Source organism: Lytechinus variegatus, chromosome 4 (assembly GCF_018143015.1).
Source record: "Lytechinus variegatus isolate NC3 chromosome 4, Lvar_3.0, whole genome shotgun sequence".
Lineage (NCBI taxonomy): Eukaryota > Metazoa > Echinodermata > Echinoidea > Temnopleuroida > Toxopneustidae > Lytechinus > Lytechinus variegatus.
The window spans coordinates 20732489-20754797 of NC_054743.1; the positions used below are offsets into that span (position 1 = coordinate 20732489).

The window sequence follows — 22309 nt, forward strand, 5'->3', positions numbered from 1 at the left end:
AACTCTTACCAAAATCCGCCAATGGAATGGTGCTGACACACACCTTTATGAACATTACAATAGGACGTTGTGGCAGAAGATAGCTGCATATGGACCAACGTTCGACGATGAACTGCAAAAGTTCAGGGATCGTTTGAAAAACGTGACTGAAAATGAAACGGGATCACACCGGAAACTGATTATCAGAATGGCCAAACTTATGAAGAATATATATGCATAATTTTCCTGTTCAACCGCTCGTGAAGCCTTACAACTATGGTAACAATGGTCTAACAAATGGGTAAACGTGGCTCATCAGCCAATGAAAATCAAGGTTTACATCGCAGTACAAAAATGGCAGTTACCATAGTTGTTAGTCTTATGAAGCAGATCTCTGATAAAGAAAGCAGATGTAAGTTTTGTTTCACCCCAGTATAAATTAGCCATTCTTTATAGAGGGTTGTTTCAAGAAAGTTATTTGTGCCATTTTACGTGGCTATATAAAATGGCACCCCCCCCCCCCCTCTTTCCTGCCTTCCACCCTACCCACACTTTCCCGCTTTCGTTTATGATTCAGTGGAAGATCTACTGCCTAAAACATGTAGAAAATTCCATGTTAGTGCATTCCAGTGATGGTCGATTCGTGTGACATGCTTCCTGTATGATGATTCCACTTTCTAATAAAAAAATATAAACAAAGGGATCATATAGATGTTATGTATTAAAAAATCTCATGGAACTGAAGTATATTTTGGCGAAAGTCAATTTCCCAAAGCAATTATTGTCTAGACATGGAAATGGATTCCAACCATTAGGTACTCTCTACCTTACCGAACATGTCACATCGTGTTGGATAAAGAAGTAAGTGAAAAGGGGCATTGAAAGGACCAAAAATTTAAACCTCGGCAATTTTTTTTTCTTCACTAACATTCACATCATTCCTTCCCAAATTATTCAAAGAGCGGACGTATCTGTTTTGCTTTTGTTTGTTTCCATGGCCCTGGAAAATGGGGGGTCTGGAACACCCCAATATTTTCCCTGGGGGTGCTGCGTGTATTATTCTCCACAGGCACTTTACGACCCTCCCCCCTCTTTTTTATTGCTTGTCAAATTTCTCGGGACCAAAATGACCTTCCTTTATGGAGTGAACCCCCCCCCCTTTTTTTATTTTTGTTTCGTTCTTGGTGTTTTTTTTTTTGCTTGTCAAATTTACATCAGCACTACCGGTCAAAAAGTCGTTCCCTCGGCCCTGATTGGTTCCCGTGAAAAGAAACTTGTAAAACGGTATATGTGCTCGTGGATTATAGGAATACGGTCACCCCCCCCCCCCCCCTTCCGCTTCCGATCATCTTCCCTCTGCTTGCTATTCTATAGTTCATTTCTTGTCCAGAGATGTGTAAATAATGGTTTTAATAATAACAAACTTGGTGATAGATTATTTTAAAACTCTCAGGTGTACTATTGTTGCTCCACTACGCATGTACATATCACTTTACACGCAAGACTTCGTATGTTATTTGTATTTAAGAGAAAAAAAAAATCATATGCATCGTCCAATTTCCCAGCGACCTGGTGCTTTATTTTGTCATTTTTCTAACATCGAATATCATCAAAAACTCTAGAAAAAATATAATACTATTTATGGATGCTAGTGTTGATGTAATATATTGAGTTTCAAAAATCTGTTTCTGGCGCTATTTTTCGTTTGTGCTTTTACTTTGCATCATTTTGAAGGCTAAAGGAATTGTAATCCACCGTTGGCATTTTTTGTTGGACGTCCGTTAAAATTCGTTGTGAATTGTCAATGCTTTCTCTTTCATTATAAATATTCTGAAAAAAAAACGTTGAAAGAGAAAATCAAGAAGCAATATGGTTGGACTTTATACTTTATGGAAATTTCTTCTTTTTTTCAATTTTCTAGTGGACTTTTTTCTTTTGGTATTCCGGTGATTTTTTCCAAAGATTTTTCATAGACCAAATCTATTTGATTTATTTATTTAGCTATTTCCCATGCTGTATATCAAATTATTTGTACAGATTGTTTGCACGGTTATATCAGTATTATTAGTTCGTTATCGCTCGTAAGTACGAAGTATATACATGTTTGATTCAGGGATTATAATTTGCAAGTATATTCGTGGTTCAGTTATTTGCGATAATGTGTAAAATGAAAGTAACCAATAATTAAGCTCTTCTCATTGTAAGAGTTAATAATTGACTATTCAGTATCTTTGATTTATATTTCTCTTAATCGATTTTTGAAGGTAATTGGGGGTACTAACTAATGTATGTTCATGATGATGGTGGCAATATCAGAATGATGATGATGATGATGATGATACTGCTGCTGCTGATGATGATGATAATGATGGCAATGAAAAAAGAAAAGGTTTTTAATAAACGATGTATATCATCTGTTTCAATCCAGTTAGCCTACTCTTGTGCAAATAATATTGATGATCACTTTTGTCTAAGAATTGTTTTCATTAAACGTCAAATCCATCCTCACAGTATCTTGACAAGCCAAGCATATCTAGTTTCATCAAAATAGGATGTAGAAAAATATGACATTTTGAAATATTCTTTGATTTCATAAAATAGTATTCTGCATAACACATGTATTATTCAATAGAAGGAATCGATGACGTCACCAATTTCATGATCTGTCTAGAAACTCTGTTATTGTTTGATAGATTTCTTTGATAGTGTATCGAACAATGAAACCTGCTTCATTGTTCCACGCTGATGTTGGCCCATAATTTTTGGGTCACAATTTTAATCTTGAACGTAATTTGATATTTTTAGATATGGGTAATGTGTGGTCAGTAATCAAATAGAACTTTTTCATCTTTTTTTAATCATGTTTTAAGATATCGTCGTATATTTAATATGATTGTTTATAGGGTTTACGGTTTCCCTGATCTTGCAGGTAACTAATATTTTCGCTACTTAGTAAGTTTCCTTGCTTTCGTATGGTTCTGTTAATTTTCGCAATTTAATATACGTGTATTTATAAAAAGCTTTTTATATCTAATAATTTTGGTCTACCTGTCTCTGTTATTTTTTACGTGTGACGATGTGTGATTCTGGATCAATTTGGTCAGCCATTTGGGCCACTGAAGGCGAGGCCACCTCGACAAAAGTTGATTTGAATAAAGCCAGAAACATCAAATATAATGACAAATGAGGAAACCAATGACGTCATCCATTCGGTAATCTGCGATTTTTTTTTTTTGAAATTATTTTGTGTGTATGTGTGTTTGTTTATATTATGATAAACATTGTTAGACATTACAATGGCTGAAAAGAGTAAATAGAGAGAAGGTCAGGTAAAGAGAAAGGGGTGAGATGGGGTTGGGAGGGGCCCGGAGAGGGGGATATAGAGGGAGGGGGAAGGGCAGAGAGAGAGAGGAGGGTAGAGAGTCGGTTGAAGAGATTGAGACGAAAGCAATTTGCTTCAACTGTCTCTTCGACAGCGCGTCGGGATTTGTGTGGGAGAAATCCATTATATAGGATTAGAGATGAAATATTTACACGCCATAATGTATATAGCGATAGTGTTTTCAGCTCGAGGAAAGACGAGGGGAATAAGCTTGTTTGGAATTCAATGCATAATGTATGTGAAAAATCGACTCAGAAACGATCATGCATGATGTTAAAGAGAAGATCTTGCAATAGAGTTGCGATAAAGCTGTGGGAGTTTGGATTTTGTTTTTCTTCTGTTTCTTTTATGAACATAATGGCGCAGGCACAAACACATGTTGAAAACAAACTGTTTCGTGAAGATGGAAAGTCGTTTCCATGATTTATTTTATTTTTCTATAAGGATCGAAATTACACATTTTCTTTTCGTTTTTATCTTCCAAAACCGAAGTAGCTTTATTTCCGTTAGTAATAGAATTGAGGCATGACATCTTTAAAAGGCGAAAATCATGCGCTTTAAAAAAAAGTCGGGGCAAGGTGTTATGATTTGATATAAAAATGTAAATTTCTTACTTTTCTTAGTTATGTGTGACTGTTCTGTTTTAAAGAAAGCTCGAGGGCTATCAAGAAACACTTTCAAAATCACATTGATCAAATTATTTTGCTTCAACATCAATATCTTTTCAGTCTTTACTATTTTTTTTCAACTCGTTCTTTTTTTTTTAAAAGAATTGATGGGGATGCTCCTCATGTTGGTTTTTTTTTGTTTTTTTTGGTCATTTTTCATTTGCAAGTTTCTTGCAATTCAAGAATTTATTTTTAATAAGAAGGGTCTTTCGGATTGTTTTTCTAAAATACAAATATCCTTTTTGTCAGACAGGAAGCTTGATAACCACAATGGTTAAGGTTAGGATTTGTTGTAAAAAAACATGTATTATAATTTTTTTTCGTCATATTAGTATCGTAATCTACTTTCCAAAGTTGGTGGCCCACAAAAAATTGTTACCCATATACTTTTAAAAATGTTTGTGAATTCATATCTGATTTTAACTTGAAATATACAAATTTTATGCTTATATTTGATTTTTTTTTAATTCAAATCAACTTGTCACGTTCGTTGCTGTGTTAGACTTGGGCTTGAGAAAATGATTTTGATGCGGATATCCTTATGCATGGGATGATGAATTGTAATTTCATCGTTCATACCGATATCAGGTGTCATCGATACAGTTGCTTGAATGCTTGATATATCCGATTTTGAATGGTTATTAACATTTGCACTTCAAAATTAAGTTACAAGGGGGCGTTGCCAGAATATTTTGATAAGGAGGGGGGGGGGCAAAGTGATCTAATGGTGACGTCACGCTATTTTTTTTTAAATATTTTTATTAAAGGAGCACCATATATAGCCCTAAGATGTATCTTCTCCCTTTTATACTCTTCCTCCTCCCTTAAATTTAATCTCTCTTCTTTTCTTTCTTATCTTTTTAAATGTAATCCGTATCTCGAAAATCATTGGGGACAGTCTTTCTTATAAACACCCCCCCCCCCCATGTGGCAACGTCCTTGCAGATGACTGCAATAGAGCTTACTCACGCCGGATTTTTTTCCCCATGTGGTGTAACACAAACCCCTCGGAAAAAACACTTTTATATTACTTTAGTTGAATGTAGGCCTACTTATTATTTGATCTAGCGGTGAAGACCCCTCCCAAATTTTAACTACTTTGCTTTCAAAAACTTTAAGGGTAATACACCCCATGAATATTTGGGCATAAATTCCCATACTCGTCCCCCTTTATCATTAATATGGTATCCTGCCAAATATTACTGTTAATCACCATTATATTACTTCCGTTATTATGGTAACGATATCCGGGGCCCCGCCCCCATCCCTCCATCAGTTTACTCCACTCATGAACCTACAGCTTCGCTTGAAAGTTTACTTTAGTCGTGTATGAATGAGCAACAGATTCATCGGATCGAGAGCGATCCATTAAGACAGTGCCCAGATCCCTTGTGACAACGACATCTATTCCGTTGCCATGGTAACGATCACTTTCCCTTCACTGTCTGAACGTGAAAAGATAATGGATATGAATTTATTCGAGCAACATCAGTTTCGGTTGTAACAGCCAAATGACAGTTAATATTCCAATGACATTTAATAAGTTCGTTCGAAACTTCGTCAGTATTTTGGAAGGAAAACCATGTAGATTGCTTATTGCCTATCCTAATTTTCTTTACTTAAACCCAAATTCAGAATACCCGAAATTTGGTTTATTATGAACGGAATCATCTATGGTTAAAATAACACACCAAAGATTGACCATGGATAGGTCCTTGGAGCAACGTAGTATGACGTGAATTACAAAATTCGTTAACTTACTCTCCGATAATGCAATATTATGTGCATATGCATTATAGTTATCAGTGCTATGTCGAAAAATATCGCAAATATCTGATATGCACAAAATCTCAGAGAGATTATTATTCGTCCGTTGTCAATTTCTTTGCCGATAAAAGATCAGTGGCCTATATACATGTAAATGCACAAGTTTATCTCGACATCTCTCTCTCTCTCTTTATATATATCATGTTACCTGCCAGTCTGGATGCCTCATTATAATCAATTCATCAATTTTATTACCGCCCTCATCAAGGGCAAATCCAGTAATCCGTGAGAGAGGGCCAAACAAGTCCCTAAAATTTGTTTTATTTTTTCAATCAACAGTTTCTAATTAGCAAGCACTTTAGGGATGGAAAGTTTACCAAAATCTTTGAAATGTAAAATTAAAACGCTTCTTATTTCATAAAGAGAAGTAATTTTCATTTGAAAAATTTGATAGGCCTACATAAAAAAGGCTGATGGGACATTTCCACATCAATTATTTTTTTCAACAATTTTGCAAGAGGGATACAATGAACAATCGTATCATGTAATCATTATCGTCATAATCATTAATCATCGCCGTAGTCATTATCATCATCCCCATCATCTTCACATTCTCCTTCTCCTTCACCATCATCAACATCATCATCGTCATCATCACCGTCATCCACAATCCATCAATGTCTTCATTGTCATCACCATCATAACCATCGTCATTATAATAATCATCATTACCATCAACATAAACATGATCACCATCATAATCATCACCATCATCATGGTCATCACCATCTTCATTGTCATCATCATCACCACCATCATCACCATAGACATCATCACCATAGTCATCATCATCTATCATCATCATCACTATATTAATTATTACCATCACCAATTTTCACTATAAACATGATCACCATCATCATCACCACCAATACCTACAACATCATCACCATCATCTTATCAACATTATCATCACTATAATAACTATCATCATTACCATCACCATGATCACCATCATCATCACCACCAGTACCAACAACATCATCACCATCATCTTTTCATCAACATCACTATAATAACTATCATCATTACCATCACCATGATCACCATCACCATCATCATCACCATGACTACCATCATCACCATGACTACCATCATCAACATCAGCACCATCCAAATGAAAGTACAACAGTATGATTCACAAAGTATACATACATATACAAATACTACATGTCCTTTAATTGACTGTTTTACACCGAATTACAGAAAATCGGACATTGGCTGAACACAATTCATATTGTAGAAAAAAAAGAATGATACATACTGTACATTGTATAATCAATTCCTTACGAGGAAGATACATGGAAAGCATCACAAAACACTGATAGTAATCATTTGATTTGATCGCTCTTGCTATTAACTACTGATGCTGCAATTAGGTCGAATACATTTCCCCTTTTTGTCTCTCTCTCTTTCTTCATAGTGAGGGAGCAGCAGTACCAGGGGGGTGTTTCACAAACATTTAAGTATGACCTAAGTCGCACTTAAATCCCGGGACTTAAATGCCAACACGTACATGATATGCAACACGCGATCTTATTGATAGATTCGCAGTAGTGCGTGTCCTCTTGACACGATATGATCAATGCGGTCAAGCCTTTCATACCACACGCAACTCGGTATTAAAGTGCGACTCTAAGTCATACTTACATCTTTGTGAAGCACCCCTCAGGTCTCGTAATTCACTGTTCAAATTAATGCAGACTGCAGACAAAATAACTTATCATTTTCAGTACTTCAGATAAATTAATACAGCATCCCACAATTGGAAAATTATAAAATCAACACAGAATAACTGAAGCAAAGACAACAACAATCAAAGAATATTTGCTTTTAAAAAGCAAAAGGAAGTGAAACGTACTGTAACAGAATAAATACAGTTAGAGAAGATGCAACATTCTTACCCCAACAACTTGTTTCTTTTATAAGAGAATTTGTATTTCCTGCTTTGGTATCAAACATACATCCAGGTTAACACTAGAAGACTCAGTGCCAATTGCACAGATATAATGGTCTGTTTTCAGCATATCATCATGAGGTATCACTAATTATTCCTCAATTTCATTCAGGTACAACGGAAAAAGGAGCATTACATTGGTAAATATATAATAATATTCAGCATAAAATGCTTGTGCAGTTATCTTATCTATTCCATTATCTTATCACCCTCCATTCTAAGATGGAATATTCACAGAAATTTACAAACCATTTCTCCACCCTATAAATCGTATTTTTGGAATAGATGCAAATATCAGTGAGGCATACATGTATGTTTAATGCCGTAGTTAAGCTTGAGTACCTACACCAACTAACATTTGTGATTAAACACACACTGTAGTAGCAACAACTTAAGTGTTTTAATTTGTGCTGTCTCTAAAATTATTTTGCTCTACATGCAAATGAACAGAAAAATCCTCATGAGAAAAGTCTAGGTAGACTGTGCATTTCAGTAACATTAATGTCGAGACTTGTGCCGTAAATGACTGATGTCACAGGGATTGCCATGAAGAGTTGCCTCAGTATGTCCCAAAAAGCCTTCAAAAACTTAATTTCATTCCATTCCTCAAGAATCAATCCTTCCTTTTAAGCTCTCTGATCTCCATGACCCTTTATGCTGAAATCTACGTGACTGTACGTCCCTTACAAAGACAATTATCCCCAAGACATCCCCCTTGGGCTATATTAACAACCGTATTGATCACCTTCAATAAACATAGAAAAACTATCACATTACTTATTTACATTATCCTAAATTAGACATCTATTGAAGAACTCAAATCGACCAGTGACCGGTTTCTCAGGATTTTCTTCTTTTATCAAACTTTTTTGGGATGGGGGGGGCTCTTTCAGAGAGGTCATTTTTCTGGTCTTCTTTCTATTTAATCCTCTGTTTTAGAGCCCAGACAGACAATGAGCAAAAAACATGATAAGGACATTTTGGGGGTACCATAGAGGTAATCAGGCAAACAAATCTTGAAAAGAGGAAGGAATAAGGAAGTGATGGCACTATTAATGGGTAGGCTAATGATAGTCAAGTATAGTTTGAGTCTTTGTTTTTCCTTTGCTGATCTTACTTTCTTTCTAAGAGTGGAGCTTTTATGATGCAGTCTGTTGTTCTAAATCAGCCGCTGACGTGTCGGGATCTTCGTCATTGTAAATGTTCTCCGCCTGTAGGATCAAAGAAAGAAAAGGAATAGGTAAAGGATTCAGAGAGTGTCAAGTCTCAAGTAGGACAGGATATGTCTACAAAACCAAACAGAGATTTGTATACACTGTCAGATATTTTGACAAAATGCGTTTACTCTGAAGTAAATGCATGGGTAACAGGAGTGAGTGGAGAGCATAAGGTTTAAAACAAGTACAAATATGAAGAGATGAATGAATGGGACTAAAGTAAATTATCAAAATTTAGGATGAAAATTAACCTACATTTATAAGAAAATAACTCATTAAAGTTGATGACTAAATGTGCACATTAAGAGTGATTCAATTAACCAATCAGCCAATGATCATGACAATGAATGAACAAAAGAACAGGTGAATGAAACAAAGAATGGATGAATGAAAGCACAAAACTAGTGAAAATTGGTAAATGAACAAGAAAATGAATGGACAAATGAATGAATGAATTGTGAGTCAGTCACTTTATCAGTCATTTAGTCAATCAGTCAGAGAATGAATGAATTAATCAATTAATCAGATAATCAATTAACTAAGAAATACAAGAGGAAGCCTACACATACCATCTGCCAAACTTGCATGATATTATCTTCGGAGACGGAGCAGATTACCCAGGGTTCGTTCGGATTCCATGAGAAGTCTGAGATCTTAGCTGTGTGTCCTCCGTGGATGAAGAGAAGCTCTGGAGGTCCATCTTCGGCATCTTCAGGAGACTGCTCCTCACCAATTTTACTGTAATGAAAATAAAATGATCATGTGATCGATCGAAACGATCAATCGAGACATCAAAAGTCCCAGTCGTGCAACCTTAAATTTCAATTTTTCAGAGAAAACCAACAAGTGGGAAATAAAAAAAAAGACACCAAAACAGCGAAGGCCTATGAGAGTGACATTGAGGCCAAGTCAATAGGCCATGCATGATCATGGACTTGGTGGCCTCAGATTTTTTTCAGCCCTTTCAGAATTAATCTACAGAAACTGACTTTGTATCTTCACAAAAGCTGGCCAAATTGAAGGAATCTTGTAAATATCTTTCACTGTAGATTGATGCAGGGTTGAATATATGTAATAGCGTCCATGGGACATTCACTAGCAATGCCATCTCAACATGCAGCAGAAATACCTACAAGGGTTCATTTGACTTTCTAATGGAATTCCTAACATATGGATAGGTCAAATATCATGGCTCAAAGAAATGTTAGACTTGGGAGGTAATTTGACTCAGACAAGGTCAATTCTACTTAAAAGAATTACATGTTTATATTACATCTTTTTTGCACATTTTGGTCCGAGAAATAGTATCCACTTTGACTTGTTTTTTACATTGAGAAGATCAACTAATGCTGACTCGACTGTATTACTTAATGGTACAGCCATGTATTCAGTGAAATAATGATAGAGCCTAGAAAAGAATGAAAAAATACCAGCATCATACCTTAAGTCCCATACATTGAGTCTTCTGTCAGTACCACTGGAAGCAAGGATCGTCTCATTATGCGGAGACCACTGAACTTGGAAGATCTCATCCTTGTGCGACTCAAAGGAGTGAAGCTTGAGTTTCAGATTACGCAGATCCCACAATGCAACAGTCTACAGGAGACGAAATGGAAAGGAACAAAATGAAATTTGTGTATTACTATTTTCATGAATTAAAGACAGCAAGTATTTCTGATAAAGACACTTGAGTTGCAAGACGGGATTGGGATACTTAAATGCTGAAAACACATTTAGTTTGACTACATTTAAAAATAATCAGAGTTCCATACTATTGTCAATGGATTTAAAGTCAGTTTATTTATGTTGACTTTTTCTAAAAATTATATACCTTGAAGGGTCAAATTAATATGAGAAATTCGTACACTCAACTCAAACCTCCTGCCACAGAATCATTGTATTTATATTTAGACATGACATCGTCCCTATACAGTACCGATTCAAGAATCCTACTCTACTTCTTTATATTTTCATACAAGTGTGATCATTAAAAGAACAAGTGGAATGCCTCTGGCCGTCTCACCTGCATCACGCGGTTCAACATAGCAGCAGTGCTCACTTTGAATACTACTCTAACTTGCACAAGATGTTCAGTGATACATGGTTACTCTTATTTCCCTTTTTTATGAACTAGACCAATAAACTTACAGAGATATGATGGTTATTCAACAAAAAACCCCAACATGGCCAAAGTTCATTGACCTTACATGACCTTTGACCTTGATCATGTGACCTGAAACTCGAACAGGATGTTCAGTGATACTTGATTACTCTTATGTACAAGTTTCATGAATCAGATCCATAAACTTTCAAAGTTATGATGGTAATTCAACAGATACACCCAATTCGGCCAAAGTTCATTGACCTTTGACCTTGGTCATGTGACCTGAAACGCGCACAGGATGTTCAGTGATACTTGATTACTCTTATGTACAAGTTTCATGAATCAGATCCATAAACTTTCAAAGTTATGATGGTAATTCAACAGATACCCCCGATTCGGCCAAAGTTCATTGACCCGAAATGACCTTTGACCTTAATCATGAGACCTGAAACTTGCACAAAATTTTCAGTGATGCTTGATTACTATTATGTCCAAGTTTCATGAATCAGATCCATAAACTTTCAAAGTTATGATGGGAATTCAACAGATATCCCCAATTCGGCCAAAGTTCATTGACCCTAAATGACCTTTGACCTTGGTCATGTGACATGAAACTCATGCAGGATGTTCAGTGATACTTGATTAACCTTATGTCCAAGTTTCATGAACTAGGTCCATATATTTTCTAAGTTATGATGACATTTCAAAAACTTAACCTCAGGTTAAGATTTCGATGTTGATTCCTCCAACATGGTCTAAGTTCATTGACCCTAAATGACCTTTGACCTTGGTCATGTGACATGAAACTCTGATAGGATGTTCAGTAATACCTGATTAACCTTATGGCCAAGTTTTATTAACTAGGTCCATATACTTTCTAAGTTATGACATCATTTCAAAAACTTAACCTCAGGTTAAGATTTGATGTTGACGCCGCGTCAAGCGGCGCCTATAGTCTCACTTTGCTTCGCAGGTGAGACAAAAACAATAGACAATTAAAATAGTGATTAAACTTACTTTGTCAGCCGAGCCAGTAGCCAAAATGAATTCACTGTATGGATTGAAAGACAAGCAGTTCACCTACAAGATAAAAGAGAGAAATCTATAATGAAATATGGACAAAAAAGAAAGCAAATGGATAGTTCCATAAAGCAGAGCTGAAAACCTGATCAAGTACATTTCAGTGTTTAAAAAAAAAGCTGTAAAACATTATTTGTTGAGGAATATTTCCAAAGAAATACTGTACAATAGGACAACACATAAAACTGAAACTTTAGAAATCAGTATTTTTCATGAAACCATCATTATTATTCTTATATTTTAGTAATAATTACTGAAATTCAGTACGAGTTGGCATGTACAATTTCATAAAATCTGTACCCCCCCCTACGAGGTATCTTTACAGAGTAATTTGTCTCTGTTTTCTTGGTCATATTAAAAGGGTACAGCTCTCAAATTATCATGGTTTGGGCAGTTTGTAAAGTGAAGTTAAAAAGGAGGAGAAAAAGTTTTTAATCATGTGACTCGAATAATCATAAAGCTAGTCATGTGACTTACCTCTGCAGTATGAGCATCCACAGAATGACTTGCTTTGGCAAGATTGCTTACTCTAGTATCCCAGCTGTCAATAAAATACAAAACACAAATATATTAGACCTTCATGTTTTGATATTTACTTCAAAATCAAGGATCTAAAATAAACCAAGTAGAGGGTGATTGAGAGGTGACAAAAAATCCTGCAACATTTGCTCCAATCATTCTCAATATCTAGAGGGTATAGGGTTATAGTTAGGATTGCAATCAAGTTTTTGGTTCAGAATAATGTACAGATAAGGATAAGGGCTTATTAAATTTTGGAGGTTAGGTTTTATGTTTGGCTTAACATTCAGATTTTCCATCAGAGCAAAATGTATTGGAACTGATTGTGGAATCCTATATATGAAAGCATTTCTTATTTAATTTTTTTTTTTTTTTTTTTGCAAGGGCAATTAATTTTAATTGAAATTGCAAGAGAATTTGAAATTCAAGTATCTAATCTCTTACTCTTTCGTTTTAGACAATAAACCTTTATCTGATTTGATTATGAATAGAAAACTATATCATCTTAACTCGTCCTTCCTAAGAACACTTTGTGAAACCTTATCATGATAGACCCAAAAGATAGAATTGTCTATTTATTCTATTTCAGTTATTGTTCACATGTTCACTGACTTTCTTGAAGTGCTGTGAGCACCAAAAAGGTGGATTTGTGGCCTATATGATTAGCCAGTATCATATAAATGTTACATCCTCAAATGTATATATAGGTCTCTACAGTTAGAAAATTTTGGAAACAGTCAAGTTCAATTATACTACGGTACTTACATCATGAGCTTCTGATCATCAGCAACCGATCCAAACAGACTCTCATGAAGAAGATGCCACGAGACATCTTCAACAACCGCTGAATGACCTGTGAATATAGTCTTAGCATCTACCACACGATTCTCTTTAGGCTTATCATTGATGTCCCATAGGCAGATGGTCTGAGTAAAAAACAGAATGCTTAACATCAGTAAGTAAATCAAGTAAATTGATTGGCATTGTATTTCAGGTTCAATTTCATACATTACTGGACATTTGGTTGAGACATGTGAAAAGTGATCAAGAAAATGGCATAATTTAAACCACTGAGGTACAGATTGCATGAAGAAGTCTAGCAGCTTGCAGATGAAACATTGCTTTCCAACAACGTTTGATCCAATCTTGAGACAACCGATTATTATTTCTTCTACTGTATCCAATGCCACGATGAACCTCTTCAACATCATCTCACAGATTTTTCTTTAAACTTGAATTACATTTACTTCATGGTAATGATCACAAATAATTCCATGCAGAATCAGACAATATGACCAAGTGGTTATGAGTGCCAAATAATTCAGATTAAAATATGTTTACTAGCAAAATCTGCATCAATTCAGTCAGCAGAAATACAAGAAATACTAATACACATTCCCACATGTAATAATCTGTGTTGGAGATTTTCAGCAGAGTAGGTTCTTTTGCATAGGCTCAGAATACAGGCCAAGGGGTCATACTTACATGGTCATCTGAGGCACTGAGTAGGTGGCCATGAAGGTTAGGGTTCCATGAGAGACCATATCCCTCCTTAGAGTGACCACGGAGTCTCAGGTCTGGTCTGCACTGACCGTTCAGGTCTGGAAGATCGAGAACAAGGAAAGAAGGAAGAGGTCATGATTCAGACATTCATAGCAAAAAGTTCCCGTGATTTTCTGCCACTCCGCAAGAATAACTGCAGCCTTGGGAAAAAACCCACAAACATTCTCTTATTTTTTTACAAGTACCAACTATTAAGCAGGTATTTTCTTTTAAAAATATTATGAGCATTTTGCTTTCACATTGGTAAAAATATGTTTTTTTATCAGGGTAGATCAACATAGATTTCCTGATCAGAGAATACAGTGGTGCCCAACAGCTAGGGAACCCCACCAGAAAATGCACTACTTCATGCTGAGTGCTGAATGTAGACAACACGAGAATGTTCAGTGAGCCCAGAGAAACAAACTTTATTGAATGTAATATTCTATCACCTGACTTCACAATAAAATATATAAAACGTGGTAGAATTTGAACATTTGAAATATGTTCATTTTCTTGTGGGGATTACAAACTTTTTAGCACCACTTCACCTGGTATTCTCCAACTTGAGTTGGTCTACCTAGTTTGAGCTAGGTTATTGTCTGAAACATATTGAATCCCTAATCATCTTAAAAATATCAGAAGCAGGTGGGTGTTTCATAAAGCTGTTCGTAAGTTAAGAGCGACTTTAAGAACGACTGGTGATCCTTTCTTACGCGCTAAACCATCGCCAATTCAATATACATCTCACTGCAAGAAGGGATCACCAGTCGTTCTTAAAGTTGCTCTTAACTTACGAACAGCTTTATGAAACACCCACCAGGGATATTTTGTGCACACAATGACCATCTATTCCCCGATGAGACTTACCTGGTTTGGATGGATGTTTAGTGTAATCAAAGACCAGTACATCACTGCTAGGAGTCTTGGTTGCTATGATGGTGGCGTTCTGTGGCATGTAACGCGCTCTGTTTACTTCTCCCTCGTGGTTGATCTTGATGTCGATCTCGATCTTCCCGCTCACGGAGCCAAACCCTCCAAATTCTACAAGACAAAACACACAAATCAGAATGATCATTCTAAATGTGTTCAATTTCTTTACCAACTTTCACAAAACAGCTCAATCATTGTGATCTGGGGAACATTTCATTAGGAACTTACAACTGTTGTTGCATTGGAATTATGGTAACTAACATAGACTCAGGGCCCAATAGCAAATCAAAATCAAGGCTTCCATGGAATTTCCCAATTGGCAAAGTTACGATAATTATAAGTCTTTATGTTAAGGTCCACAGATGCCCAATATATATGAAAGTTGTTTATGAAAACCAATTCGCAATAACAATCTCAAGCTTCTGAAATAATTTGATTTGAGCGACTGATAGTAAACTTGTAATTGAAACTGCATTTGTTATGAAATCAAGCATTTGTGAAACAGGACCTTGACGAAATATGAAATTGATGTCATGTTCCTAAACTCCAATGTGAAAAGGAATTGGTTTTGGTATTTTCTTTTTTCAATTCCAACATTAAGATGAAACAAGTGTTATCAGCAAACTTGATTAATGCTCTGCAATTCAAAAGTCGAGGGGTTCATATTAATTTAGACTCCAAGCAGTTGAACTACAGTTAGTCTAATTCTTATTAAGTTGTATGCCAAGTTTACCTACTTTCTACTTTGTCAAATGAAAATTTTGTTCATAAACAGCTCATGAAACTACGCAGTGTCAGACAAAGTCAACATTAGACGAAATGGGTATAGCCTTACTGGAAATTAGACATGGTTAGTGGGCTAAATGGTCATTAGACCAAACGGTTAGTAGACGAACTAGGATTAGACCAAATGAGACCAAGTGGAAATTAGACCAAGTGGGTGTAGACCAAGTAGCAATTTACCACAGCAGAAGAGCACTACAAATCCCATTCTTTCTTTGATTTATCCATTTTCAAGCCTAAAATCCTATTTTTCTTCAAAGTTTAAAAAATGTACTAAAAAACAATTACTTTCAATTTTTAAAAACCTATTTCTAGGGGAAAATAAATTATATTTGGTGTTATTTTTCCCTTAAAAATCCTACTAAATGGGATAATATCCTTCAAACTGGCAGCTCTGCCACAGAGAGCAATCACTCACCTCCTTTCTCACTGTCATAATGTGCTGCATCAAAGCTAGCATCATCGTTTGGAAGCTGGACGCTGGCTATGACTAGGTGATTCTGTTCATCAGATCTGCAAAAGATAAGGTTCAAGAAAACAAGTTTTTTATTCACTACAATCATAGTCCCTGTGTATTATACAATTTCAGAAATTTTGTAGAAGTTAAACTTATAGCAGGGATTTAGAGGTATTGATACTGTTTACCTTGTAAATTTCCAGGATTTGTTATCTGCATAAGCTGAAATTTTCATGGTGGTTTTCTTTCCCACTAATTTTGCTTGCTGAAAATTGTGATTTTTTTAACTCCAGTACTTTTGCTAATGCTGAATATCAGAACATCTAAATCATGAAAAAACACAAAATATTAGTCATACACCAATTCCTGTGGTTTTGGAAACAAAATCTGGGAGAAAAACATTCTAATATGGGTGTGGTGACCAAGCTCATCAAGTATTATGTAGACTGTAGAGCAGCCAAATGTACCCTTCATTTCAATCATAACATTATTTGTAAATAGAATCAAAGAAAATTAACTCACGTGTGTGTACCAAGAACTAGACGATGGATGGAATAATCTTTACCCTCAGGCCTGGAAAAAAATGAGGAAATTTACAAAGAAAGTTAAACATTAATGAAAGGGTTAATGCTAAATTTTTCTACAGAAAATTTGCACAATGTCCTTTGTAAACAAAGAGAAGCACAGTGAATTTTCAAGAAAACAATGAATGCATGAATATACATCATAGTTAAAAAAAATATTCTGAACAAACATGCATTAATAGATGTTGACGCTACTGGCCGTCCATAGTTGTGATTGATCGGATCAATTGCAACTCTTTGTAAGACAGGGCCCTGATCATTGCTACTACTGGTGGGTGTTTCATAAAGCTGTTCATAAGATACGCATGACTTTACACACGACTGGTGACCCTTTCTTGTGCTATGTGATACATCCCTATGTCATTCATTGAGGACATAAGAACATATTCCGGTCGTTCATAAAGTTGTGTGTTAGGCCTATTGTGCGTAACTTTAAAAGCAGCTTTATGAAACACCCACCAGGAATTTGATGAAAAAAAAAATGAAAATCCATATTTTATTGTTCGAAATAGACATGAAATGAAATACTCCGAAAATTTGCTTTGCCCAATTAATCGTGGGCCCGGCAGCCGCTGTGCAGCGCCAGATCGACGAGGCTCTATCCCTTTAACCGTTAAACGCCAAACAGGGTAGCAGCAACTCCCATATTTTAACGTCTTTTGGTCTGATGCGGCCGGGGTTTGAACCCCCGACTTCCCGGTTGTGAGACGGACGCTCTACCAACTGAACCAACACACCGGTTATTATCAAATTTAAACTGAAATGGAAGGCTCACTTTTGGACGTCTGGGAGCCACTGGGAGGTCAAACTTGGCCATTCAAGGGCATGGGTCATTACAAGGTCATAGAGGAATGGTGTGTTCTTCTTCCAGATCTTATACTCCTCGTTGATCACCCTCTCTTCAACAGCATCATCAAACGTTTCTGAAATAAAGAAAAACAAAACACTTTATCTTGATCAGTTTACTAAAGCTAGGCAGGGTTCCCACAGAAGTTAGCAGAAGCATATTGAGTTAAGGATCTTGTAAAGTTGGTGAAGACCAAAAAGAAACAACTAAAACAGCAACAGAAACAACACCAACTAAGTATGACTTAGTTGGTGAATTGTTAATTTGTATGTGAAAGTGTCGTTCTATAATAGGATCAATGTTATTTAATCAGGTTTAACCAGTTCAGTTAAATTCAGTTTGGTTTATTTCAATTCAAGTAAAGTACTGTCGTACAGATGGGGCTTTTTGAGGGCCACGGAGCCACAAGAGTTTTACGAAGAGAAAAATAGAGAAAAGGAAAGAAAACCAAATGAAAACTCGTGGATATTATAAAACTGTGAAATCTCTTACAAAATTAGAATTTGTATCAAAAAGGTCTTAATTTTTGTTTGTCCGCTTTGCACCCTCATAGCTTTTGATTTTATATTGCCCCCGTATTCAGAAGTGTGCAATGAATGAAATTAAAGGTGTGGTATTATCTAGTGTAATTGTGTGGTGCGTTTTATTGTAGACCAATTACATTACAGTTTTCCATTTATGATTTTGGAGATGGTAAAAGTAAAGTCCACCAGCGGCAAAATTTATTTATTTAAAAAGAGAGAAATCAAATTAGAATAGTATTGAAAACTTATCAAAATCGAATATAAAATAAGAAAGTAATGACATTTAGCGCTTATTTTCAACATTTGGAAATTAAGTTTTGAAATATGACATGCTTACTAAACATATGCAATTTGATTTAATATATAAAATGTCACTTCATAATTCCTTCAGTCCACAGATACAGAACCACATGTAATGCTTTGAGACTATAGGGCTACCATGTAAGATTAATACCCCATATTCTTGAAAGGAGGGATTAAGATTTAGGTACTTTATGGTGAATAGTGATTACGTAATCTATTCAAGTTCATGACCGGCATGAACGTGAGACGGGCGTGAGACTCATTCTTGCTTTCGGTTGAATACAATGCACACGTGTCACTGTTATGTTTTAAGAGTTTAAAGAGTTTGTGGTGTTAATTAGCGTCAATAGTTGACAATTTACGTTAAAGCTCGTGGACATCTCTTGACTTGATCAGTTTAGTGATTCATCCTCAATTTCGTTAGCTTTTGGAAGTCTACTTCGTTGAACGATGGCCGGAGTGGCTGCAGAACTTCGTTTCGATGAAGACTATGATGAATTTATCAAGCAATTACTGGGAGAAGACATTCCGTCATCTGTAACCAATGAAACAGACAGGTCAAAGGAGACGAATGGTGACACTCCGGTAGCGACAGAAGACATGTCCATAGACATGATGGACGAGAACAACAATGTTGGAGAAAGGATCAGTTCAGAAGAACTATACGAGGACATATCTTCAGAGGAAGAGGATGCATGTACTCCTGAGGCTAATGACGAAAATGGTAATACAGTCAAGTTGAACACTCTAGCGCTACCTCTTATCCAGGACATGAGTTCGTCGCCGAACCGGCTGAAAGAAATTGTTGGATCGCTGATTTCATACATCTCATATCAAGATGGACAAATTAGAAAGTTAGAGGACATGGAGAAGATGAATCGTTGGCAAGTTTTGTAGAGGAGTATGATGGACGAATCCCCTGATGGACTATTCGGACTTAAACTCTTATACATATATTTTATGTTCGTAGTGATATCTTTTGTCATGGTAGCATTTAATTTCATAATATTTTGTAGTACTGTTCATTTAATTTTTTTTGGACACTTTGCATCTGTATGCCATTTTATCATATTTTTTTCTACATTAGATATATTTTTTTGTAAATGTTAATTGATACGTAAATGTAAACATTTTTATAGATATTTTGTACATATACATATATTTCCTGAATGTGAAGATATCTTCTCTCGTGTTAGAAATTCCCTTTGTTATTTTGTTATATAGTACCTTTAATTTTTTTATTGATGTTATACATGTACATTTTGTATCTAGGCCTATATGTAGTATTTTTTTACTAAAATAGATATATTTTTTAGTGTAAATTGATTCGTACATCTATATATTAATATTTCTATTACAAAATACATTTGTGATATGTATATTTTTATTGTATTTGATAGTGTTAGGCGTCTTTTTGTACTGTTGGGATTTTACAGTTATTTTGTTTTTTAAGTAGATATTTTTTAAAGTTTAATTTGATACTAGGCCTACATCTAGGATATTTTCAAAGATAATTTGATTTTTATTTGCATTATGTATGTTTTCATTTTTATTAGATAGATATGTTTTGCAGTTTGTTAGACGGATATGTAGAATAAAGTTACATGATTCATTATAATGTTGTAAATATCTAGGGCCCAGTAAGTATTTTAGAAAAATCTTATCATTTTTTTTACATTGATTCATGTTACTCAGTTTTTAGGATCATATTGTATAATATGATATAATATGTATAAGAATTATCGTAATAAATTGTTAAATGTATTTTGTTTATGAAATATATTTATATTTTGTTAATTGTTTTGTTTTAAATATATTTAAAAGATAGGATGTTGAGAGATTGAAAAACAGAGAAGTAGAAGAAGGGATGATTAGGTATAAATGATGAAAGAAAATAAAAGAGAGAGGGGCAGAGAATGTAGGAGCAAGAGGACAAGGAACATAAGAAGTGATCATTGAATTACACAATTGAATGTAATGTATAGAAGGAAAGTAAAGGAGTGACAGTCGTCACATGTTGTAAACCAAACGTGATCGTGAACCTACGCCTGCATGCATGCAGCGCTGGTACCGTACCGTAAGTACCGTAGTTTTTGAATTGGAGTGATGAGTGGCCCTGGCTGGAATGGATTTACGATCCTTCGTCTTAGAAATTTAATGAATGAAAACAAATAAAAATAACATAATATTCTTACCATTGTCCTTTTCAGCCATGCCTGTGGGTGTTCTTAGTATCACAGAAGACAGGAAAGGTGAAAATCAAAGTACGTTTTCTGCCAAGAACAATAGATTTCCTCCGCGCCAAACATGCAAAAATGTCGCGCGGAATGTACACGGAAGTGTCAACAGAGGGCCAGAGCCAGCTCGATGGCCAGGGGGCGCGTTTCCGTTTTACACCCTGGCGAAGGCATTTTCCGGAAAAGTAGCCAAAAAGCGACTAGTGAAGAGTCTACGTCTACGTTTGTTTACATTATCAGCTGGGCGCGCGATCCAAAGTCCGCACCGAAGTTACCGCAGAACATACCGTACTTGCAAATGCAGCCATGGCAGCTGAGCTTATACTTTCCAGGTTCAATACGAATGTTTGCCTTGATCATTTGCCTTGCCGATTTGCTGATGTCTGTCTTTCTCTCTATCTGTCTATATATCTTTCTCTCAAATTCTATCTCTATCTATGTAACTGCAGTATCTATCTATCTAATAATCTTCTCTGTCTCTCTCATTCTTTCTCTTTCTATCTATCTGTCTCTCCGATATTCTCTCTCTCCTTCTCTAGCATCTGTCTGTCTTTTTTCTCTCTTTCTCTTTGTCCGTCCATATTTCTATCTACAACTTATCTCTCTCTCTATCTATCTATCCTTCTTTCTCTCTCTCTCTCTCTCTCTCCCCCTCTCCCTCTCGACCTCTCTCTCTCTCCCCCTCTCTCTATTATCTATCTATCCATCCATCTCTCCCTCTTTCTCTCTCTTTCTATCTATCTATCTATCTATCCACCTCTCTCTCCGTCTCTCTCTATTTCTATCTATCTGTCTATCTTGTCTCTATATCTATTTATCAGTCTTCTATATCTATCTTTCGGCAGCTTCTAAGTGTATCAATTAATCCATCAAACTTCAATTTGTCTTTCCATTATAAGTATCTGTTTATTTTGATTTTGTCTGTCATTCTATTCATTTAGTTAATAATTTATTTTTAGAAAAAAAAACTATCATAAACAACGCGACTGCAAAAGCATGTTCGGATTTCACTCCTGACAGCCGCTCTCTCTGTACATGAGGTGCTCTGATCAGTAACTGTGCAAATTGCATGCGGTGGTGGACTCGCCTGTGTCGCACGCTGCATGCATGTTGTTCGCTTGTTAAGCAGTGGTTTTAAGGCGCGTGTCATGCAACCAGCGACGTGTGTAGACTCTTCACTAGTCGCTTTTTGGCTACTTTTCCGGAAAATGCCTTCGCCAGGGTGTAAAACGGAAACGCGCAGCCAGGGGGTGGAAACTCCGCTTCTGCATCCGGTCAGACATGGGGAAATTTTGGAAGGTCAAAAGTGCACACTGCTCCCATTTTTCGCGTACAAGGCTATGGACACCGCAACTTCATGGCACAC

At 35.9% G+C, this 22309-nt stretch overlaps 1 protein-coding gene across 1 annotated transcript; it reads right to left on the bottom strand.

Moving 5' to 3' along the window:
* Positions 1 to 7014: 7014 nt before the first annotated feature.
* On the bottom strand, positions 7015 to 21064 carry LOC121413594 (histone-binding protein RBBP4). The gene is made up of 12 exons (XM_041606467.1): positions 20902 to 21064; positions 17808 to 17955; positions 16971 to 17021; positions 16410 to 16504; positions 15146 to 15319; positions 14219 to 14334; positions 13499 to 13659; positions 12692 to 12755; positions 12152 to 12214; positions 10472 to 10626; positions 9600 to 9768; positions 7015 to 9024 (listed from the first exon to the last, which is right to left on the bottom strand). Exons 1-12 carry the CDS (start codon positions 20918 to 20920, stop codon positions 8953 to 8955), a joined length of 1287 nt encoding a protein of 428 aa, XP_041462401.1. The 5' UTR covers positions 20921 to 21064; the 3' UTR covers positions 7015 to 8952.
* Positions 21065 to 22309: the final 1245 nt, after the last annotated feature.